At 42.9% G+C, this 16,399-nt stretch overlaps 2 protein-coding genes across 7 annotated transcripts; one reads left to right on the forward strand and one right to left on the reverse strand.

Annotated features, from left to right (window-relative positions):
• Window positions 1–2,446: 2,446 nt before the first annotated feature.
• On the forward strand, window positions 2,447–9,936 carry LOC130199278 (solute carrier family 35 member E2A-like). Of its 2 annotated transcripts, none has more exons than XM_056422618.1 (9): window positions 2,447–2,743; window positions 3,398–3,834; window positions 3,988–4,123; window positions 4,306–4,433; window positions 4,875–4,995; window positions 5,074–5,127; window positions 5,199–5,271; window positions 5,987–6,132; window positions 7,886–9,936. In XM_056422618.1, exons 2-9 carry the CDS (start codon window positions 3,561–3,563, stop codon window positions 8,139–8,141), a joined length of 1,188 nt encoding a protein of 395 aa, XP_056278593.1. In that variant the 5' UTR covers window positions 2,447–2,743; window positions 3,398–3,560; the 3' UTR covers window positions 8,142–9,936. The 2 variants fall into 2 exon arrangements, with proteins under 2 accessions (XP_056278593.1, XP_056278592.1); XM_056422617.1 differs by having other exon boundaries at window positions 2,447–2,725.
• LOC130199281 (solute carrier family 25 member 45) lies at window positions 9,937–15,530 on the reverse strand. 5 transcript variants are annotated; one of them, XM_056422627.1, is made up of 7 exons: window positions 15,158–15,530; window positions 13,503–13,560; window positions 13,331–13,374; window positions 13,150–13,221; window positions 12,879–13,067; window positions 11,458–11,692; window positions 9,937–10,841 (listed from the first exon to the last, which is right to left on the reverse strand). In XM_056422627.1, exons 2-7 carry the CDS (start codon window positions 13,537–13,539, stop codon window positions 10,561–10,563), a joined length of 858 nt encoding a protein of 285 aa, XP_056278602.1. In that variant the 5' UTR covers window positions 13,540–13,560; window positions 15,158–15,530; the 3' UTR covers window positions 9,937–10,560. The 5 variants fall into 5 exon arrangements, with proteins under 5 accessions (XP_056278602.1, XP_056278607.1, XP_056278604.1 ...); XM_056422632.1 differs by having other exon boundaries at window positions 13,503–13,578; XM_056422629.1 differs by lacking the exon at window positions 15,158–15,530 and adding an exon at window positions 14,777–15,128.
• Between the last annotated feature and the right edge of the window lie 869 nt (window positions 15,531–16,399).

Here is a 16,399-nt window from a genome sequence, read left to right on the forward strand (position 1 = left end):
AATCGTTGGCGGCTACAAACACCAATAACTTGACGTGTTTCAAAACTCCAATATAATAATAATAAATAATCGAGGTCAAGCATACCATTGGTTTTCCAGCAGTAATCCATTTCTGAATGTATATCAGTGACATACATGCAAATGTCACTTAACTTTCTGGGGGATCTAGTATTTGGACTTAATCCCACGGTGGCCATCTTGCTAAAAACAGTCCCCAATGCTCTAGTCACTCCTGTTTGAGGAACTCTGGGAAATTATTCTGACTGTCCATGTTCATACATGCACTGCATATATATATTTATAACGACACACGATGCCATTACTGTTGTTATGCTGCAGCAGCTCATGGTGCCAGTATCAATTCCTGGATATCTGGGCCTCAGATTTGGAGACAGGGGCTCTGGGTTTAGGAGTGTGTATAAAAACAACAGAATACACAGGTTCATGTTGGGGATGTTCAGTCCATCCGGAAGCAGAGCTATCCAAACATCGCACGGCTAAGGCAGAACCCAAAACAACAGAAGCTAAGAAGGTTATGAGGGACCGGGGAAAGCAATCAGGGCGGACTAGTAATCATACAGGCAGGCAAAACACACACACACACACACACACACACAAGAAGTGAAGCTACCTGTGTGCTCTTTGAGAAGTCCACGCTGCGGACCGTCCCGGTGTGTTTAGGAGGGACTGGAAAAGGAATCTGTCCATCGTTTTCCTCTGAAGTACAGGTAGCATAACGAGTTGCATATCTTTGATGTGCTTTGGGGGCCTTTTGTTATTTTTGGGATACGATGAGTTTGAATAGTGACATCATTTAATATTTGTCTTATCTAAACATCATAATAAATCTATTGCTGCCTTTTGGTTGGGTCAACAGTAGCCTAACTGTATTCAATTCATAATAATCACCTGGTTATCAAATAATACAATTGAATACATTCCAATAATCAATGCAATATATAGCCTACAATCATTGTGAAGGTCTTTGACTGCACAATATTGAAAGTTCAATTCAACTTAGTTTATTTTATATCGCCCAATATCACGAATGACGAATTTGCCTGAGCGGGCTTTATAATCTGTACAAATACGACATCCCTGACCTTTGACCTCACGTCAGATCAGGAAAAACTTGTTTGGTTTTATTTTTGTTGACAAACCAGTATCAGAGCAGACAGACTGCTGTCGCCTCGCTTCAACCATTAAATCAATTGAATCAATGTTGACTTCAAAATATAACTAATCGTCAGTGTGTGCTGCCCTCCAGTGGTCACAGTGGGGAACTACAACTCACAAATGTTCTACAGTATTTAATATTGGTATAATTAAGTAATGTATATATAGTAATGAATAAAACAAGTCTAGCAATGTGATTATACCAAATTGAGAATAAAATAGAAATAGCAGTATTGGTAAACGTAACAAGTTGTCTTATTCAATAAGCCAAGCTATAAAATAATTAGTTAATTAAGCCTAAAATTGAATGAATGTTAATGTTATAAATATAAGTTATAGGTGTAGTAGTGCACAATCATTTATTCATATACAGCAGAACTGCAAACATACATTTTGATTAGCATTATGGTTGCTGGCAGTGGTGTTGACCATTTAAATAAATGTATTTGGAATAATAACCTCCATATGAGTCACAGTTGATAAGCACAGATTCCAGGCAGAGCTCCTATAATTATTGATGTTGGTTTACGTTTCAATTCTTTAAATTTTAAATAAAAATGTGTTTTATTTTTTAAATTGTATTATCACATATATACCAACGGTTTGAACACATCGTTTTATATTTTGTCTCGTGGCATTTGCAACAAAATTGAAACGTGAGTCTCACCGGAAACGCAGCAATTGCATCTTTCAAAATAAAACCATATTATTCTATTCCAGCGAAAGATACTAATTCATAAACACGAATACCTATTTAACATTTACAGAGCAAAACATTTCTATTGGATGAGTTTGTACCCCGGATAAACTTATCCTACGGGTGACCTAATGATGCCAACTGAACTCGTAATCACGAACGCCTGTCTTATTTTGAAAGGGTGTTCAGCTTCAACCGCGTTGGTCTTCTTTTTTTTAAACATTTTATTATCACTTATATCTCGACTAACGGTTTGAACATATCGTTTTATATTTTGTCTCGTGGCATTTGCAACCAAATTGAAACGTGAGTCTCACCGGAAACGCAGCAATTGCATCTTTCAAAATAAAACCAGATTATTTTATTCCGGCGAAAGATACAAATTAATAAACACGAATACCTGTTTAACATTAACAGAGCAACATATTTATATTGGATGAGTTTGTACCCCGGATAAAATTCTCCCACGGGTGACCTAATGATGCCAACTGAACTCGTAACGTGTGCAAAATTGAATTCGCGAACGTCTGTCTTATTTTGAAAGGGTGTTCAGCTTGCACGCGGCGCGTGTACTGTGAGCAGCCACGTCGCAAAGGCAGGTGCATGGACTCTCGACCCGGGTTACCCCGACAGATAGGTGACTTTTGAGTAATAGTGAGCGTTGAGTAAACATGGCGGACGGCACGGCTGGCTCTGGAGCCTCCGCTCGTTTCCACCCCACGCTGTCGCCACAAACGCACCGCGACTAACGTCAACGTGCAACTTCCTCCTTTTATTCTGCGCTCTCCGGCGGACCCGGTCGGGTTTTTGCAACAGTATTCGGCCCAAGTGGAAGCAGCCGCAGTCCCGGAGGTGAGAGGCGTTTACGTTGTGAGTTTCCATTGAACCCCGCGTCCTCGAAGTTTACAGCCCGTGTGGTTTCTTTAGCGTCAGGGTTGCTTGTAATGACACGGAACCGCCACTTGGGGGCGGATCAACAGTCAACGCCGACACAGTTCGTGTGAAAAGTGGTCCAAGTTTAGCTTTGTTCTCGGTGGAGATGCTCAGTTCAGTTTAGCTCAAGGAGGAGCTCTGTGATGCCGTGAGACAAGACCACGAAATAGTTAAATAATGTAGGCGTTAGGAGCCCATAAACATGTACTTTACGACATATTTACTGTACTGTTTAGTCATTTAAATAGTCCAGCTTTGGTTTGTGCTGCGGGGGGACATGTGTGGACATCGGTTCCATAATGTCACTGGGGCAAAGGCTATTTTGAAGAGAGGAGATGGTTGTATATGTTATATATGGGGTGAGCAGGTATGTCTTTGCATCACGGGGTTGTCGGTTCAATCCCAACCCTAGTCGATGTGTCCTTGAGCAAGACTCTTAACCCTGAGTTGCTCCCTGTAGCTGGGTCCACGGTGTATGAATACGACATGATTGTAAGTCGCTTTGGATGAAAGCGTCAGCTAAATGAAATGTCATTAAATATTCAGAAGGTTCTCACATGTGAATCTTTAATGTGTGATTGTTGCCTTCAGGGGAAACCCGGAAACCTAAAGCATCCCCGGCGCTGACTGCAAGACGGACGGACAGGCGGTTCACCCGGAGGATGGACTGACACTCGAAGCTCTCGGCGAACCCTCACCTCCCCCTCGTCGCCCACCTGTAGGGTAGTGGGGGGGGGCGGCCCCGCAGGCGGGAATGCCGGGCAGCAAGCAGTCGCACCAGCTGTGGCGCCTCCTGTCGCCGCTCCGCGCCCACCAGGAGCGCGTGGTTCTGGCCCGCAGCAAGAGCCTGCCGGGGGAGCAGGTGCTGAGGCTCACGGTCACCGGGACGACGGTGATCGAGGCGGAGTCCGGGGTGTGGAACTGGCGCTCCCTGTCCTACCTGGGCCTCTGGTACTTCTTCAGCTTCTGCACCCTGTTCCTCAACAAGTACATCCTGTCGCTGCTGGAGGGGGAGCCGAGCATGCTGGGTAAAGAAAAGGACACGCGTGCTCCTGCTCACTGGACTGATTAAAGCTTGTGATGCTACTGACGATATATGTTGTGGTGCTGCTTAAAATATTAGTATTTAAATGCATCGAATTGTTCACTGTGGTGGATTTTGTATGGTTGTGACTCCCCAGGAGCCATTCAGATGCTTTCCACCACCGTCATCGGCTTCCTCAAGATGTTTGTGCCCTGCTGCCTGTACCAGCACAAGTCCAGAACCGAGTACCCCCCCAACTTCATCATGACCATGCTGTTTGTTGGGTTCATACGGTCGGTACCCCCACCCACCCCTCTCTTTTCTTTTGCAATTTATTAAGTCATTTAAGTAAAACAAAGTAGTGTAAAGTTGCTTGTAGATTTACAAATACTGATGCAATCCCCCCCCCCCCCTTTTTTACCATTTTTTAAAACCAAAACCCAGTCTGTGTGTAATCGTTCTCTCCGTCTTTCAGGTTCTGTACGGTGGTTCTGGGCTTGGTGAGCCTGAAGAATGTGGCGGTGTCCTTCGCCGAGACGGTGAAGAGCTCGGCGCCCATCTTCACCGTCATCATGTCCTGGCTGATCCTCGGGGAGTACACAGGTAGAGAACAAACGGGCGTCTGGATGCCAGCGGCTCCGGGGGAAATAGATTGTCTTTCATCTCCGATCCGACAGGTTGATGGTCTCGGTTGACGATACGATAAATTAGAGTTAAACACCTTTTTTTAATGCGACTTTTCCTGAATTTCATGTGAACAAGTGCAACGCGTCGAGACGCACTGAACGCGTTGTCGCGGCTTAGCTCGTGGCGTCCAACCGGGGGAAAGTAAAGTGTCGTGGCGGTTTGGTCCAAAGATGGAACAGAAACTCCCGAAAAACCGGTTCTACTGGGTTAACTTGTCCGCTTTTGGGACTCTACGATCACGTGTTACGGTCCTACCTTAGGACAGGCAGGGGAAAGAATTCCAGTGACGTAGTTCAATGTTTTCCGTGTTGATTGGGGCGAGTCACGGCATTGTGCTGTTGGTCCCGCCCTCTTTAGGGCTGTGGGTGAACCTGTCCCTGTTCCCGGTCATGGCGGGCCTGGCCCTCTGCACCGCCACCGAGATCAGCTTCAACGTGCTCGGCTTCTCCGCCGCCCTCTCCACCAACGTCATGGACTGGTACCGCAGCACTCAACGTTGTCCCACGGCATGGTGGGATGCTTTGTTTTAACCTCCCCTATCTGTGTGTGATCTCAGTTTGCAGAACGTGTTCTCCAAAAAGCTGCTGAGCGGAGACACGTACAAGTTCAGGTAAAAGACGCAAAGATGATGGAACTGTGTCCGATCACACACGTGTTCTAAAGACTTTCTTTTTCTTCCAGCCCTCCAGAGCTGCAGTTCTACACCAGCGCGGCGGCGGTCATCATGCTCGTACCGGCCTGGATGTTCCTTTTGGTAGGTCAACACACAACCGCTCCAATGAGGGCTCGACTGAACTACTTTATCGTATTTTAGGGAAAAGCCTCTCGTCATTTGCCACTATTCTTAAACGTAAAGCAGGATGACACTCGGCGTCGGAAACGCATGAGGGCAAAGGTCAAAACTGCCCCGAAGAAGTATAATGGTGCCCCTGATATCACGAGGAGAGGGGCAAGAAATGCCCCCATGATTTCGATGTTTAATAGTGTTTTGTTTTTGTTCTTTATTGTGTGTGTCCTATCTGTATTAGCTGTAGGTACACAAAGAAAAATCAATAAATATAATTTGTTATTGTATAAAAACATAGAAATAAGATATAATTGTTAAGTTTTTTTTTTTTATAACAATAGAAAACCTAAAAGAAATAAAAATACAATTGAATATGATTTAAAAAATCTATGAAACACTTTGAATCTGTAGACTACTGCCTAATAGTCTTATTATTGTCATTTTTATGACAATTACTCATCTACTGTAAGCCTAAATAAGTATATTTATTATTTTTGAACAACGGTTAAATGTCATTTCAAAAGTTTCAAAAAGTGCCCCCAATATATTTTTAATGCCCCTGGGTTTCAGTCAGTGGGGGCAACATTTCTACCATATATTGGGTAATAAAATAGTAACGTGTGTGTAATAAAACCTGACGGGGATGAATGGAGAGTTTGTGACGCCGGTGTTGGTCGTGCAGGACATCCCGGTGATCGGGAAGAGCGGCCGGAGCTTCATCTTTAACCAGGACGTCATTCTGCTGCTGCTCTTCGCCGGCGGCCTGTTCCACCTGCAGAGCGTCACCGCCTACGCGCTCATGGGACGGATTTCCCCCGTCACCTTCAGGTAAGAGACTTTCCATCTTTGCCCGAAGCCGCCGTCGTTTGGCCTCTTCTGGTTCCGCGTGCCGCCGCTCCTCACTCGCTCATATCGGCTGCAGGTTTGGTGTTCTCATAAAGCTCAGATTAGAATCGTCACACACCCTGTTGGCCTCTTTTATTGGGTGGTACCACCTGAATATGATCCCTTTTATCTTGCTACAGAGTTCTTGGCAGCGGTCTGTGATCAGTGGATAACAACATGCCACATGCGCTCATTTTCCATCTTCTTAACCCTTGTGTTGCCTTAGGGTCATTTTGACCCGAATCAATATTACACCCTCCCCCCGCCTTAGGATTAATTTGACCCCATTCAATGTTTAATGTCGGTGTTCTTTCGGTAGTCAACAAACAAACATAAAGTGCCTCACACTTAAACTTGGAAAACAATATTAATTCTAATAATTTTCTGGAGGTTTTAATTGCTGGCGTCAAATTGAACCCAAAGGGTAAAATATGTTAGTAAATATAAAGGTAACAGGAGGGTGAAACATTGAATCGGGTCAAAATGACCCAAAGGCGGGGGGAGGGTGTAATATTGATTCGGGTCAAAATGTCCCTAAGGCAACACAAGGGTTAAAGGGAACTGCACCTGTTCTTTAAAAAAAAAAGTTGTATGTATCTAAAAAGGACAGTTAAAACATAAATGCCACCATTTGATGCACTGGACCAGATTGTAGAGCTACTTTGCATCTGTAGTTCCTCAACACACCATAACAAACATGAAACAATAACAAACGGTACGGGATAAGACGCACTAGGAAGAACATAAAATACACACAATGCGAAGCTACAGCACATCAAAAGTAAGTAATGCATACTATTAAAAGTAAGTAATGCATACTATTAAAAGTTTGTAATGCATACTATTAAAAGTAAGTAATGCATACTATTAAAAGTAAGTAATGCATGCTATTAAAAGTAAGTAATGCATACTATTAAAAGTAAGTAATGCATACTATTAAAAGTAAGTAATACATACTATTAAAAGTAAGTAATACAAACTATTAAAAGTAAGTAATGCATACTATTAAAAGTAAGTAATGCATACTATTAAAAGTAAGTAATACAAACTATTAAAAGTAAGTAATGCATACTATTAAAAGTAAGTAATGCATACTATTAAAAGTAAGTAATGCATACTATTAAAAGTAAGTAATGCATACTATTAAAAGTAAGTCATGCATACTATTAAAAGTAAGTCATGCATACTATTAAAAGTAAGTAATGCATACTATTAAAAGTAAGTAATGCATGCTATTAAAAGTAAGTAATGCACACTATTAAAAGTAAGTTATGCATACTATTAAAAGTAAGTAATGCATACTATTAAAAGTAAGTAATGCATGCTATTAAAAGTAAGTAATGCATGCTATTAAAAGTAAGTAATGCACACTATTAAAAGTAAGTAATGCACACTATTAAAAGTAAGTAATACACACTATTAAAAGTAAGTAATACATACTATTAAAAGTAAGTAATGCATACTATTAAAAGTAAGTGATGCATACTATTAAAAGTAAGTAATGCATACTATTAAAAGTAAGTAATGCATGCATTCGTACCCTCTCCACACGATACCGCGGCGCTGTGCTCCGCCTGTAACCGAGTGGCGCCTCCGTCACGTTTCTCCGAGCAGATGTTTATCTCATTATCTCATCCAGTCCATGAAAGTTGATCATACTTGTAAACAACAACAACAACCCTCACCTCCTCCCCAGTGTGGCCAGCACCGTTAAGCACGCCTTGTCCGTCTGGCTGAGCGTCCTCGTGTTCAGCAACCAGGTCAGCATCTTCAGCGCCATCGGCACCTTGCTCGTGCTCCTCGGGGTCTTCTTGTACAACAAGGCCCGGCAGATGCAGCGGGCGGCCCAGCAGGCCGAGGCCGCGGAGCGGAGCCACACGCCACTCCTCCAGGACGAGAAAGGCCACGCCCCCCCAGTGAGGACGCAGAGCCTCCGGAAGGAAAGCGCCTGAAACGGGATCACGGTGCGGACAAACATTCCTTCTTTTTTTTGTTGCTTTCCCGCGGCGGTCCAATGAGGACGACTGGATATCGGACTTGTTCGTCACCGCGCACACATTCCAGTTAAGGAGGACCCACTCGTGTTTTTCGCTTTTCCCAGGATGCATTAGGTGTCACTGTCCCGTCTTCGAGCTTATGGTAGAGTTCGAGGACCGGCTTTGGCTCGCTGCGTCGTCGGGTCGGTAAAAGCAGCTCAGGTTCATCCTTTTGAAGGGCGTGACTTCTGTCCTTTGTTTGTCTGGATAAGTGCACTCAAGAGTGCGCCGGGTTTATCTCTCATCTGTGGTTCTGTTGCTTTTGTGAATACCTGTAAATCATTGACGCTTTAAGATTTTAAATTCTGTGTCCGTCTGGACTGCATCTGGATTGAGATGTGAACCGGGCGTGGGGCCCTGACACCGGGAGGCCTTTCGGAGGCTCCTTGCTTCCTTTTTTCTTTCTTTTAAACAATGTGTGGAACATTTGAAAGCCACGTAATGCATTCCAGGAATGCTCATCGTCGTCCTCCCATCACTAAGTGTGACGTGTGCATGTCGGGGGGGAAGGGGGGGGGGGTTATGTACTTATGTTCTTACATTTTTTTTCTTTGTAAACTGACTCTTTCCCCCAGTGCATGCTGGGATCGCAGCCTTCAATCTGAAAGGGGCCTTAGAGAGTGAACGGGAACGGATTGTCAAAGGGCTGTAGATTACGCATTCATAATCTTTTAGAAAATTGCTTTAGTCCAACTCGGGTGTTCTTGTTTTTCGCGGCTCTGATGATCGGGCGTGTTCAGAAGGCGAACTGCTGAAGGAATCCTCAAGTCGTCTTTGGTGAGCATCCGGCGGTCTGCAAACGACTTCCTGGTTCAGCGACCGACTGCAGGAGTCTGGCAGAACTGCAAAAACATAATCCTGACTGGTAATATACCAGTTTTCATTCCCCCAAAAAAAGGCTTCCTGACCCATGGATCCAACCACTATTGATGTATCCCAGTATGGTCGAGCGTACGACCACACCACTCACGAGCCGCCCTGTGGTCGATGAGACTTTCAAACGCATCCCGGCTGCTCAGGAATACGCCCGTGATCATTTGAGATTCACACGAGCCACGTGTTTCCCCTCGTTGACGCCGTGCCATGGTGTCAATAATCTGATGAACATATGAATTTTTATTCTGACCACACTGCTTCAATCCCACAAGTCTCCTACTGCACATGTTTCTTTTTAGTAACCAACTAAATCATCGTCTGTGTGACGGGACGCGTCTGTTAGTCATGGTCAGACTGGCGAGCATCATTTTAGATCTTTTGTTTTTTTGTGATGTGTTATGTGCTCATACTTCGGCATCTGTTTTTGAACATGAGCAAATGGGTTTTCTGAGTTGACGTTGTTTTTTTTTTTTTTTACTAAAACATTAATATTTTCATTCTGCCTGGTTTTTGTTTTTGAAGAATTATGTTTAAAAGGGCTTATAAAACCTGAGCTACGATTTGCTATTGATACCCTACGAATATATATTTGACATCTTCTCTTCCGTTTTAATTCTTGTTGAAATGCTGACTCAAGAGGAATAGTCCAAAAATACAGATTTTTTTATTTTTGTGTGTATTTGTATCATTAAGAGTTCAGAAGTGTGTAAGAGAGCAATTTGTTTGGGGATGTGCAAATCAATTATGTAAAAGAATTCACTCGTTAGTGAAGATGTAATGATGTTTGATGAACACTGCAGGAAATAGAAATCAAAATAAAGTATTTTCTACGGCACATTGTGTAAATATTTTTTATTTTTAGTTTCAGCGATTTTTGTGTTGCATTGCTGATTTAGATACACACTAGTATTGTGATTCTAACTATATCACATATCCAATTAATCCTATGTAAAACATATATTTTCATCCATTCTCCTGCGTGTAAAGCCACTAAGAGGTCGCTGTAAATGCAAAACACTGACATGATACCACATGAAATAACGAACATAGAAAAACTGGAGTGAAGTTTGTATAAAATGCTGCATGGATGACGAACTGGAGGAAACAGCCGCCGTCTGAGAGCAAAGACATTTCCGTAGAGACGGAAATATCCGTATTATTAAAATGAAATGAAGGTTAATCAATGAGTTGAGTCTTCACATTTGGATTCTTTCTGAAGGCATAGTTGTCTTCCAGTTGTCGAATACACACACTTTACGCATGTGTGGCCTTCAAGTACAATTTCTCAGGGGTGTCACCGCGAATTCATTCCGCTTCATCTTAAAACTGAGACCGCTTCATGTAACGTGACGTGACAGAATATCCGACCGACAGTCAAATTGTGTTCCGCGTATTCAAATGTCCTCACCACTGGAAGCTCTTCTTTTTCACGCAGCGGGTAGAGCGCCTCGGAGTGAGGTCACCTGGTCGGCGGGCAGAACATCCTCATCAGACTCTCGTAGCTGAGGAACGTGACGGCGTTGACGGGGAAAGCCCTCAGGCAGTTCAGCAGGAGGCCTTTGAAGAAGACCCTCGCTCCCTCCTCCCTGAAGCTCACGCTCATGCAGTGCAGGACCCCTCGGTACACCCGGCCTTCGACCCCCGACATCTGGAGCCGGACTTTCACCACGTCCATGGGCGTGGCGAAGGCCCAGGTCACCACGCCCGCCACGCCGCCTGCCATCATTATTGCGAACGTCCCTGAAACATGTTGTGGGTGATGTGAAACCTCGAAGTTGCGTCGGGGTCACCCTTTATTACCTTCGCATTGAAAATGCGGAAGGTGATGTTTTGATCAACGTGTATTTGTATGCGTGCGTGCGTTTTATTCGCATAAGTCAAAGAGTATTAAACCGAATCGCATGCAATTCGGTGGGATGATTGGTTATTATCCGGGGACCATTTGATTATATTTTGGAATCGATCGGGTCAAAGGTCAAGGTCAAGGTCATGAAAAGGCCAAAATCTTCTTTTTACCATAGCGCGGTCAATTTATATCCAATTGGCATGCAACTAATGCCAAAATGTTCATAATTCAATGCCCAATCTTGTGATATGCGAAGGTAGGCGCTCTACCGAGTGCCCGTTCTAGTTTAAATGTGTTTTATCCATATCTTCCGTATCGAAGGCCTCTTACACCTCACTAAATCAATATCATGAGATACGAAGTCTAAATCGCATTATGACGTATGATCTCAAGATTTGTACTACTTCATTTAATAATAGCATCGTATACATTTATCGTAGTATTTCATAATTCTGACTGCAATAAAAAATGTGTCCTGATTTAGATTTTCCCTAACGCTCACACACTGACCTGGCTCTTTGCCGCTCTGGGTCAGGGCCTTTCGGGTGACTTCGTAGGGCAAGAAGTAAAGTCCGTAGAAGGGTATGTCCCTCAGGGCGATGGCCAGCCCCCCCCTGAACAGACCCTTAGGCCCCTCCTTCCTCAGGATGACGGCGATGCAATGAACGGGCCCACGGTATCTCTGAACGGTCGTCTGACCCTGAAGACGCACCTTCACCAGGTCAATGGGCGCGTAAACACACACCTGGAAGCAGTTTCAAGGTTCAAGTGGTATTCAAACGAAATGATGTACTCATTGACCTCTACAACGCCTTATTCTGGTCACATGACCTCTATTGCTTCTGTCCATCCTGGAGAGGGATCCTCCTCTGTTGCTCTCCTGAAGGTTTCTTTACTTTTCCTTCCCATGAAAGGGATTTTTTTCTATTTCTTGGCAGTTTTTCCTGATCCGATGTGAGGTCAAAGGTCAGGGATGTCATATGTGTACAGAGTGTAAAGCCCTCTGAGGCAAATTTGTAATTTCTGATATCGGGCTATACAAAATAAACTGAATTAAATGTGTTCATCAAATTTTTGTTTTGTCTTGTTTTGTTTTCTCCTTGTTTTCATCTTATGATGTTAAGAAAAATCATCGTCCTTGTGGTGTTTTTATAAGGTTATACATTTGTGTATTTTCTTTTTGTAGAATAAGACTTTCAGTAGAACAAACTGCTGGCTATTTTAACATAAATATCCTGGGAAAAAAATGGTGTTAATAAAAAAAAGAAATAAAGAAGAATAAAAAAGAAAATGTGTTCATTTTGTTTCTATTCAGCATTTCAGGTTTCCTCTAAGGTTTTATGACACATATCTTGCAGCGCTTTAAAGGATAGCTCGGAGATATGCGTTCCTTTTTTTACTGAAACAAACCCCGATGAAAAGATAACGACCAACAAAGACTGAAGACCAGTTCTTCCTGTACGTGTATTAACACTGAAGCGTCTGTTGGCCTGCTGCACCAGCTCCACCAGCTCATCCACGAGTATCGTCGTCTGACTCACAAACAAACACCGTTTGTTCTTCCCACATTTGTCACAAAGAGCCACGAAGATTTCCCCCACGCCGATCACACGCCGGCCGGTCACACGCGGGACGATCACACGCCGGCCAGTCACACGCGGGACGAGGAAGTCATTACCGTCTAGGTGGAACACGACAAAAGGCAAAAGGTGGAGATGTGCCCGTTCGCTTTGTCTGAAACGGGGAATAAGAGGACGTTCCTGATTGGGAAGCGATGATTTTGGTGACGCCCTTTGACAGGACTGAGTTATATCTCTGTGGATGGAGAGTTGACACCCTGAAAGGGGGAGTGGGGGGTCTACCCCCGGAGCATTTGTGGCCCTGTAGGATGAAAACCCAGCCAGTGAACGTCAGCCCGGGTGCTCGTGTACCTGCATCATGCCTGAGAAACAGCCGGCGGCGAACACCTGCGCAGCGGAGGCCGCTTTGCCCCGATCGCGGGCCGCGTGCCGAGACTCAGTGAGGTAATCCAAGGCGTTACTGTAAGAGCCAAAGATGACAGCGTTGTTGATGCCAGCGGTCAGCACTGGGAATGCCATGCCTTTGAAGAATCCCCGGAGCTGGAATTATAATAACGCATTAATAGACATAAATACTTTCTGTCGTAACTGTTTGCTTGGCGGAGGCCGACGTGACTCTTACCCCTTCGTTGGAGTATGTTTTAGACATACAGTGAAGTATTCCTTGATAAGCAGAATGGGCCTGCAGGCGCACCTAAAGAATGAAACACAAGGTGGCAGGATGAGCTTCGTTTTACGCATGGTTTAATATCTTTCTTTCTTTTTTTTACAGATCTTAGAGTGTAGAATATAGATGGTGCAACCTTCACGGTGTCTAATGGATATCCGACTGCCAGTCCCAGTGCACCTGCAATGACCAACAAAAGGAAATGTTATTTCTGCATATACGTACGTGAATATAAATACTAACTTCAGTCAACTTCTTGATTCTGTCGTCAATAAAGCAACATTTTTATTGTTTAGTTTTTTTCTTACCGGAAAGACTCCCGGCTATGAATTCCATAGAAGGCATGTCTTTTCTCAGATTCACAACCTGCAAAAACAAAAGACACTAAAACAGGTATTTGTGCTGGTAGAGAAAAACTGTAGCACTGAAGGCCACGCCCCCCACCACACACACACACACACACGTAGTAGGATTAATGTCACATGAGTAGAGGAGTCGTATGACATCTAACGTTTCAGTTGAACTCTAATTGTTTGTACATTTTGCATTATCTTCACGTTATGTCAATGGCATTTATCATGCGAAAAAATACATACATTTGACCTTTCAATTAGACTGCATTGCCTATATTCAATTCAATTCAGTTTATTTTGTATAGCCCCTTATCACAAATTACAAATTTGCCTCAGAGGGCTTTACAATCTGTACACATACGACACCCCTCTCCCAGGACCTCACATTGGATCAGGAAAAACTCCCAAATACATACATATATGTATATATATATATATATACATATATATGTATGTGTATATATATACGTATATATGTATATATATATGTATGTATATATACACATACAAATGAATGTATATATATATATACACACAATACATTCATGAATGTATATATATATTTACATTAATTTGGTAAGTCACCTCGTTATTAAAATACCGGTTTCTTCAGAATAATCCTTCTCCGATGTCACCACCTTACCGGGAATAGACGATCTTTGACTACGAATTCCAAATAATCACAGGTCCGAGTCTCTCAGCTCTAAACTAACATTAAAGATCATTTCCTCTTTGACGCGTCTGCCTGTCACAATAAAAGCCCCCCTCACAGTGTATCACGTGATCTACAATATAACAACATCAACATGCCGGGTATACCTTCATGCAGGCGCAACACCAGTGTGTTAGCTTAAGCATGTTAGTGTGTTTGTCAACCACCCCTGAAAGTGATCACTTTAATTACTTTAATGTAACGACGTATTGTCAAATATAGGGAGGTTGCATATGCATCTATTATAGATGATCTATAGGCCCCCATTTTGTTATGAAAGCAAGTCAACATCTAGCACATTACTGCTAATAGCCATAACGCCTTGTACCACAAAATAAAATCAGGTTAAGGCCCTCAGAATACAAATATGCCTCATGTGCACACTTTGGTCTGAGTACCGGAGCTCAAACATAAAGTAAAAATGAGAAATTATCACAAAATCATGAATTTATCAAGTTAGCCGATAGTTTAAAAAAGATGTGCAAACATGTAAAAGGTGTAATAAATGATTGTATACCTGTGTCTTCTGTTGTATACATGTGTAACCGAGCGGTCTGGATTCGTGTGTGAGGTTATAACATGTTAACAAACGGAGTGGGGAGATATCAGACGTGTCGGCCCACCACCGCTTCACTCTTTATTTATGTTTCTCCCCAAGTCCTGTTACATTTCCTGTCTACGGCAACCCTGAAGGGACATATCATCTCCAAGACAGTCTGTTACACATGCATATGTGTTCTCCAATCAAGTCAGTTTAAAGTAACAGTTGAACTTAATTCAACAACATTCAAAAAGTGCCATTCGATGCTTTCAGTCGAATATTGTTTTGCAGAAGTGAGAGATTACATATCTGTACATTAGTCCACATAAATGGGGCTCTATCTGATAGTCTACTCACCTTCGATTAAGATCAAATAACGAGTATTCAACACCTCGTCTTCCAGGTGCGTGTATGATTTGGTTTTGAAGTTGGAATATTTCCGATTTTCATCTGTGCTGCGTGGTTGAAGTCCTCTTGTTTTCCAAAAGTTCAGCCCCCAAAAATAGATGTTTTTATTGCTATTGTGTTTCTACTGCGCTGCACACCACATAACACGCCAAATCTATAGCAGATCACCATTAAGTCACATGCGCGCATGGGCAGTGCTGTGCCGTGCTGTGCGTTAATGATTGATTGATGCACTGCGTTTACAAATAAATGGTTATGTCTATATTCTGTATAGACCATAAGTATGTGTGAGGAGGTTATTCTGCTGGCTATGTGTTTCTTTGTCGAAATGAAACTATGACTGTGAAGTTACAGTATACCCTCCTCAAACCTGTGTGTGTGTGTGTGTGTGTGTGTGTGTGTGTGTGTGTGTGTGTGTGTGTGTGTGTGTGTGTGTGTGTGTGTGTGTGTGTGTGTGTGTGTGTCCACACAGGTCTCCACATGACTCTGCCTCCTATCTATTAACTAAATCCACCAGAACACGTCTGAGTTAATCAATGTCAGTCTGACAATCATTGTTTATTTTGTTGAAAGTTGAACATTACTTTTGCTGCAGTTGTCCTTGAAAAGCAGTGAGTTGCTGTTCTTGGATAGGTCACCGTATGGGTCGTCTGACATGAACAAATATAATGTTTTTAAACTAAAAAGGTAATCAACATTTGTATTCTACCTGGTTATTTCCTGTTATTGTTTTGAGAATGTTTTTCTTGGGAAATGGCTTACAAAACTAAAGCCTGGGCTTTGATTTGCAATTGAAACCCTACGAATATTATACATCTTCACTTCCATTTTAATTCTTTGGGATTCTGCCTCAAAGGGAAAACTAAAAACAATCCAGATTTTATTTGTGTGTATTTGTATCATTCAAAATTAAGATGTGTGTGTGATAGCAGTTTGTTTGGGAACATTGCAAATCAATTGTGTAACTCCTTTAGTGAAAATATAATGTTTTATGAACACTGCAGGAGATTAAAATATAAGCCCAAACGAAGACCTCGTTTCTTCTTTTCGCCCATGCAGATGTAATACCTTTCCTCGCGTTCACTCCCCCGTCAGTGCACCATGGGGACTGGCCTGGGGTCAAGGAACTCCCCCCCCCCCTTCTTCCTCCGGGAGATAAGCCTCTACCTGGGTGTATCATGGTCTACTCCT

This window comes from Pseudoliparis swirei, chromosome 9 (assembly GCF_029220125.1).
Source record: "Pseudoliparis swirei isolate HS2019 ecotype Mariana Trench chromosome 9, NWPU_hadal_v1, whole genome shotgun sequence".
Classification (NCBI taxonomy): domain Eukaryota; kingdom Metazoa; phylum Chordata; class Actinopteri; order Perciformes; family Liparidae; genus Pseudoliparis; species Pseudoliparis swirei.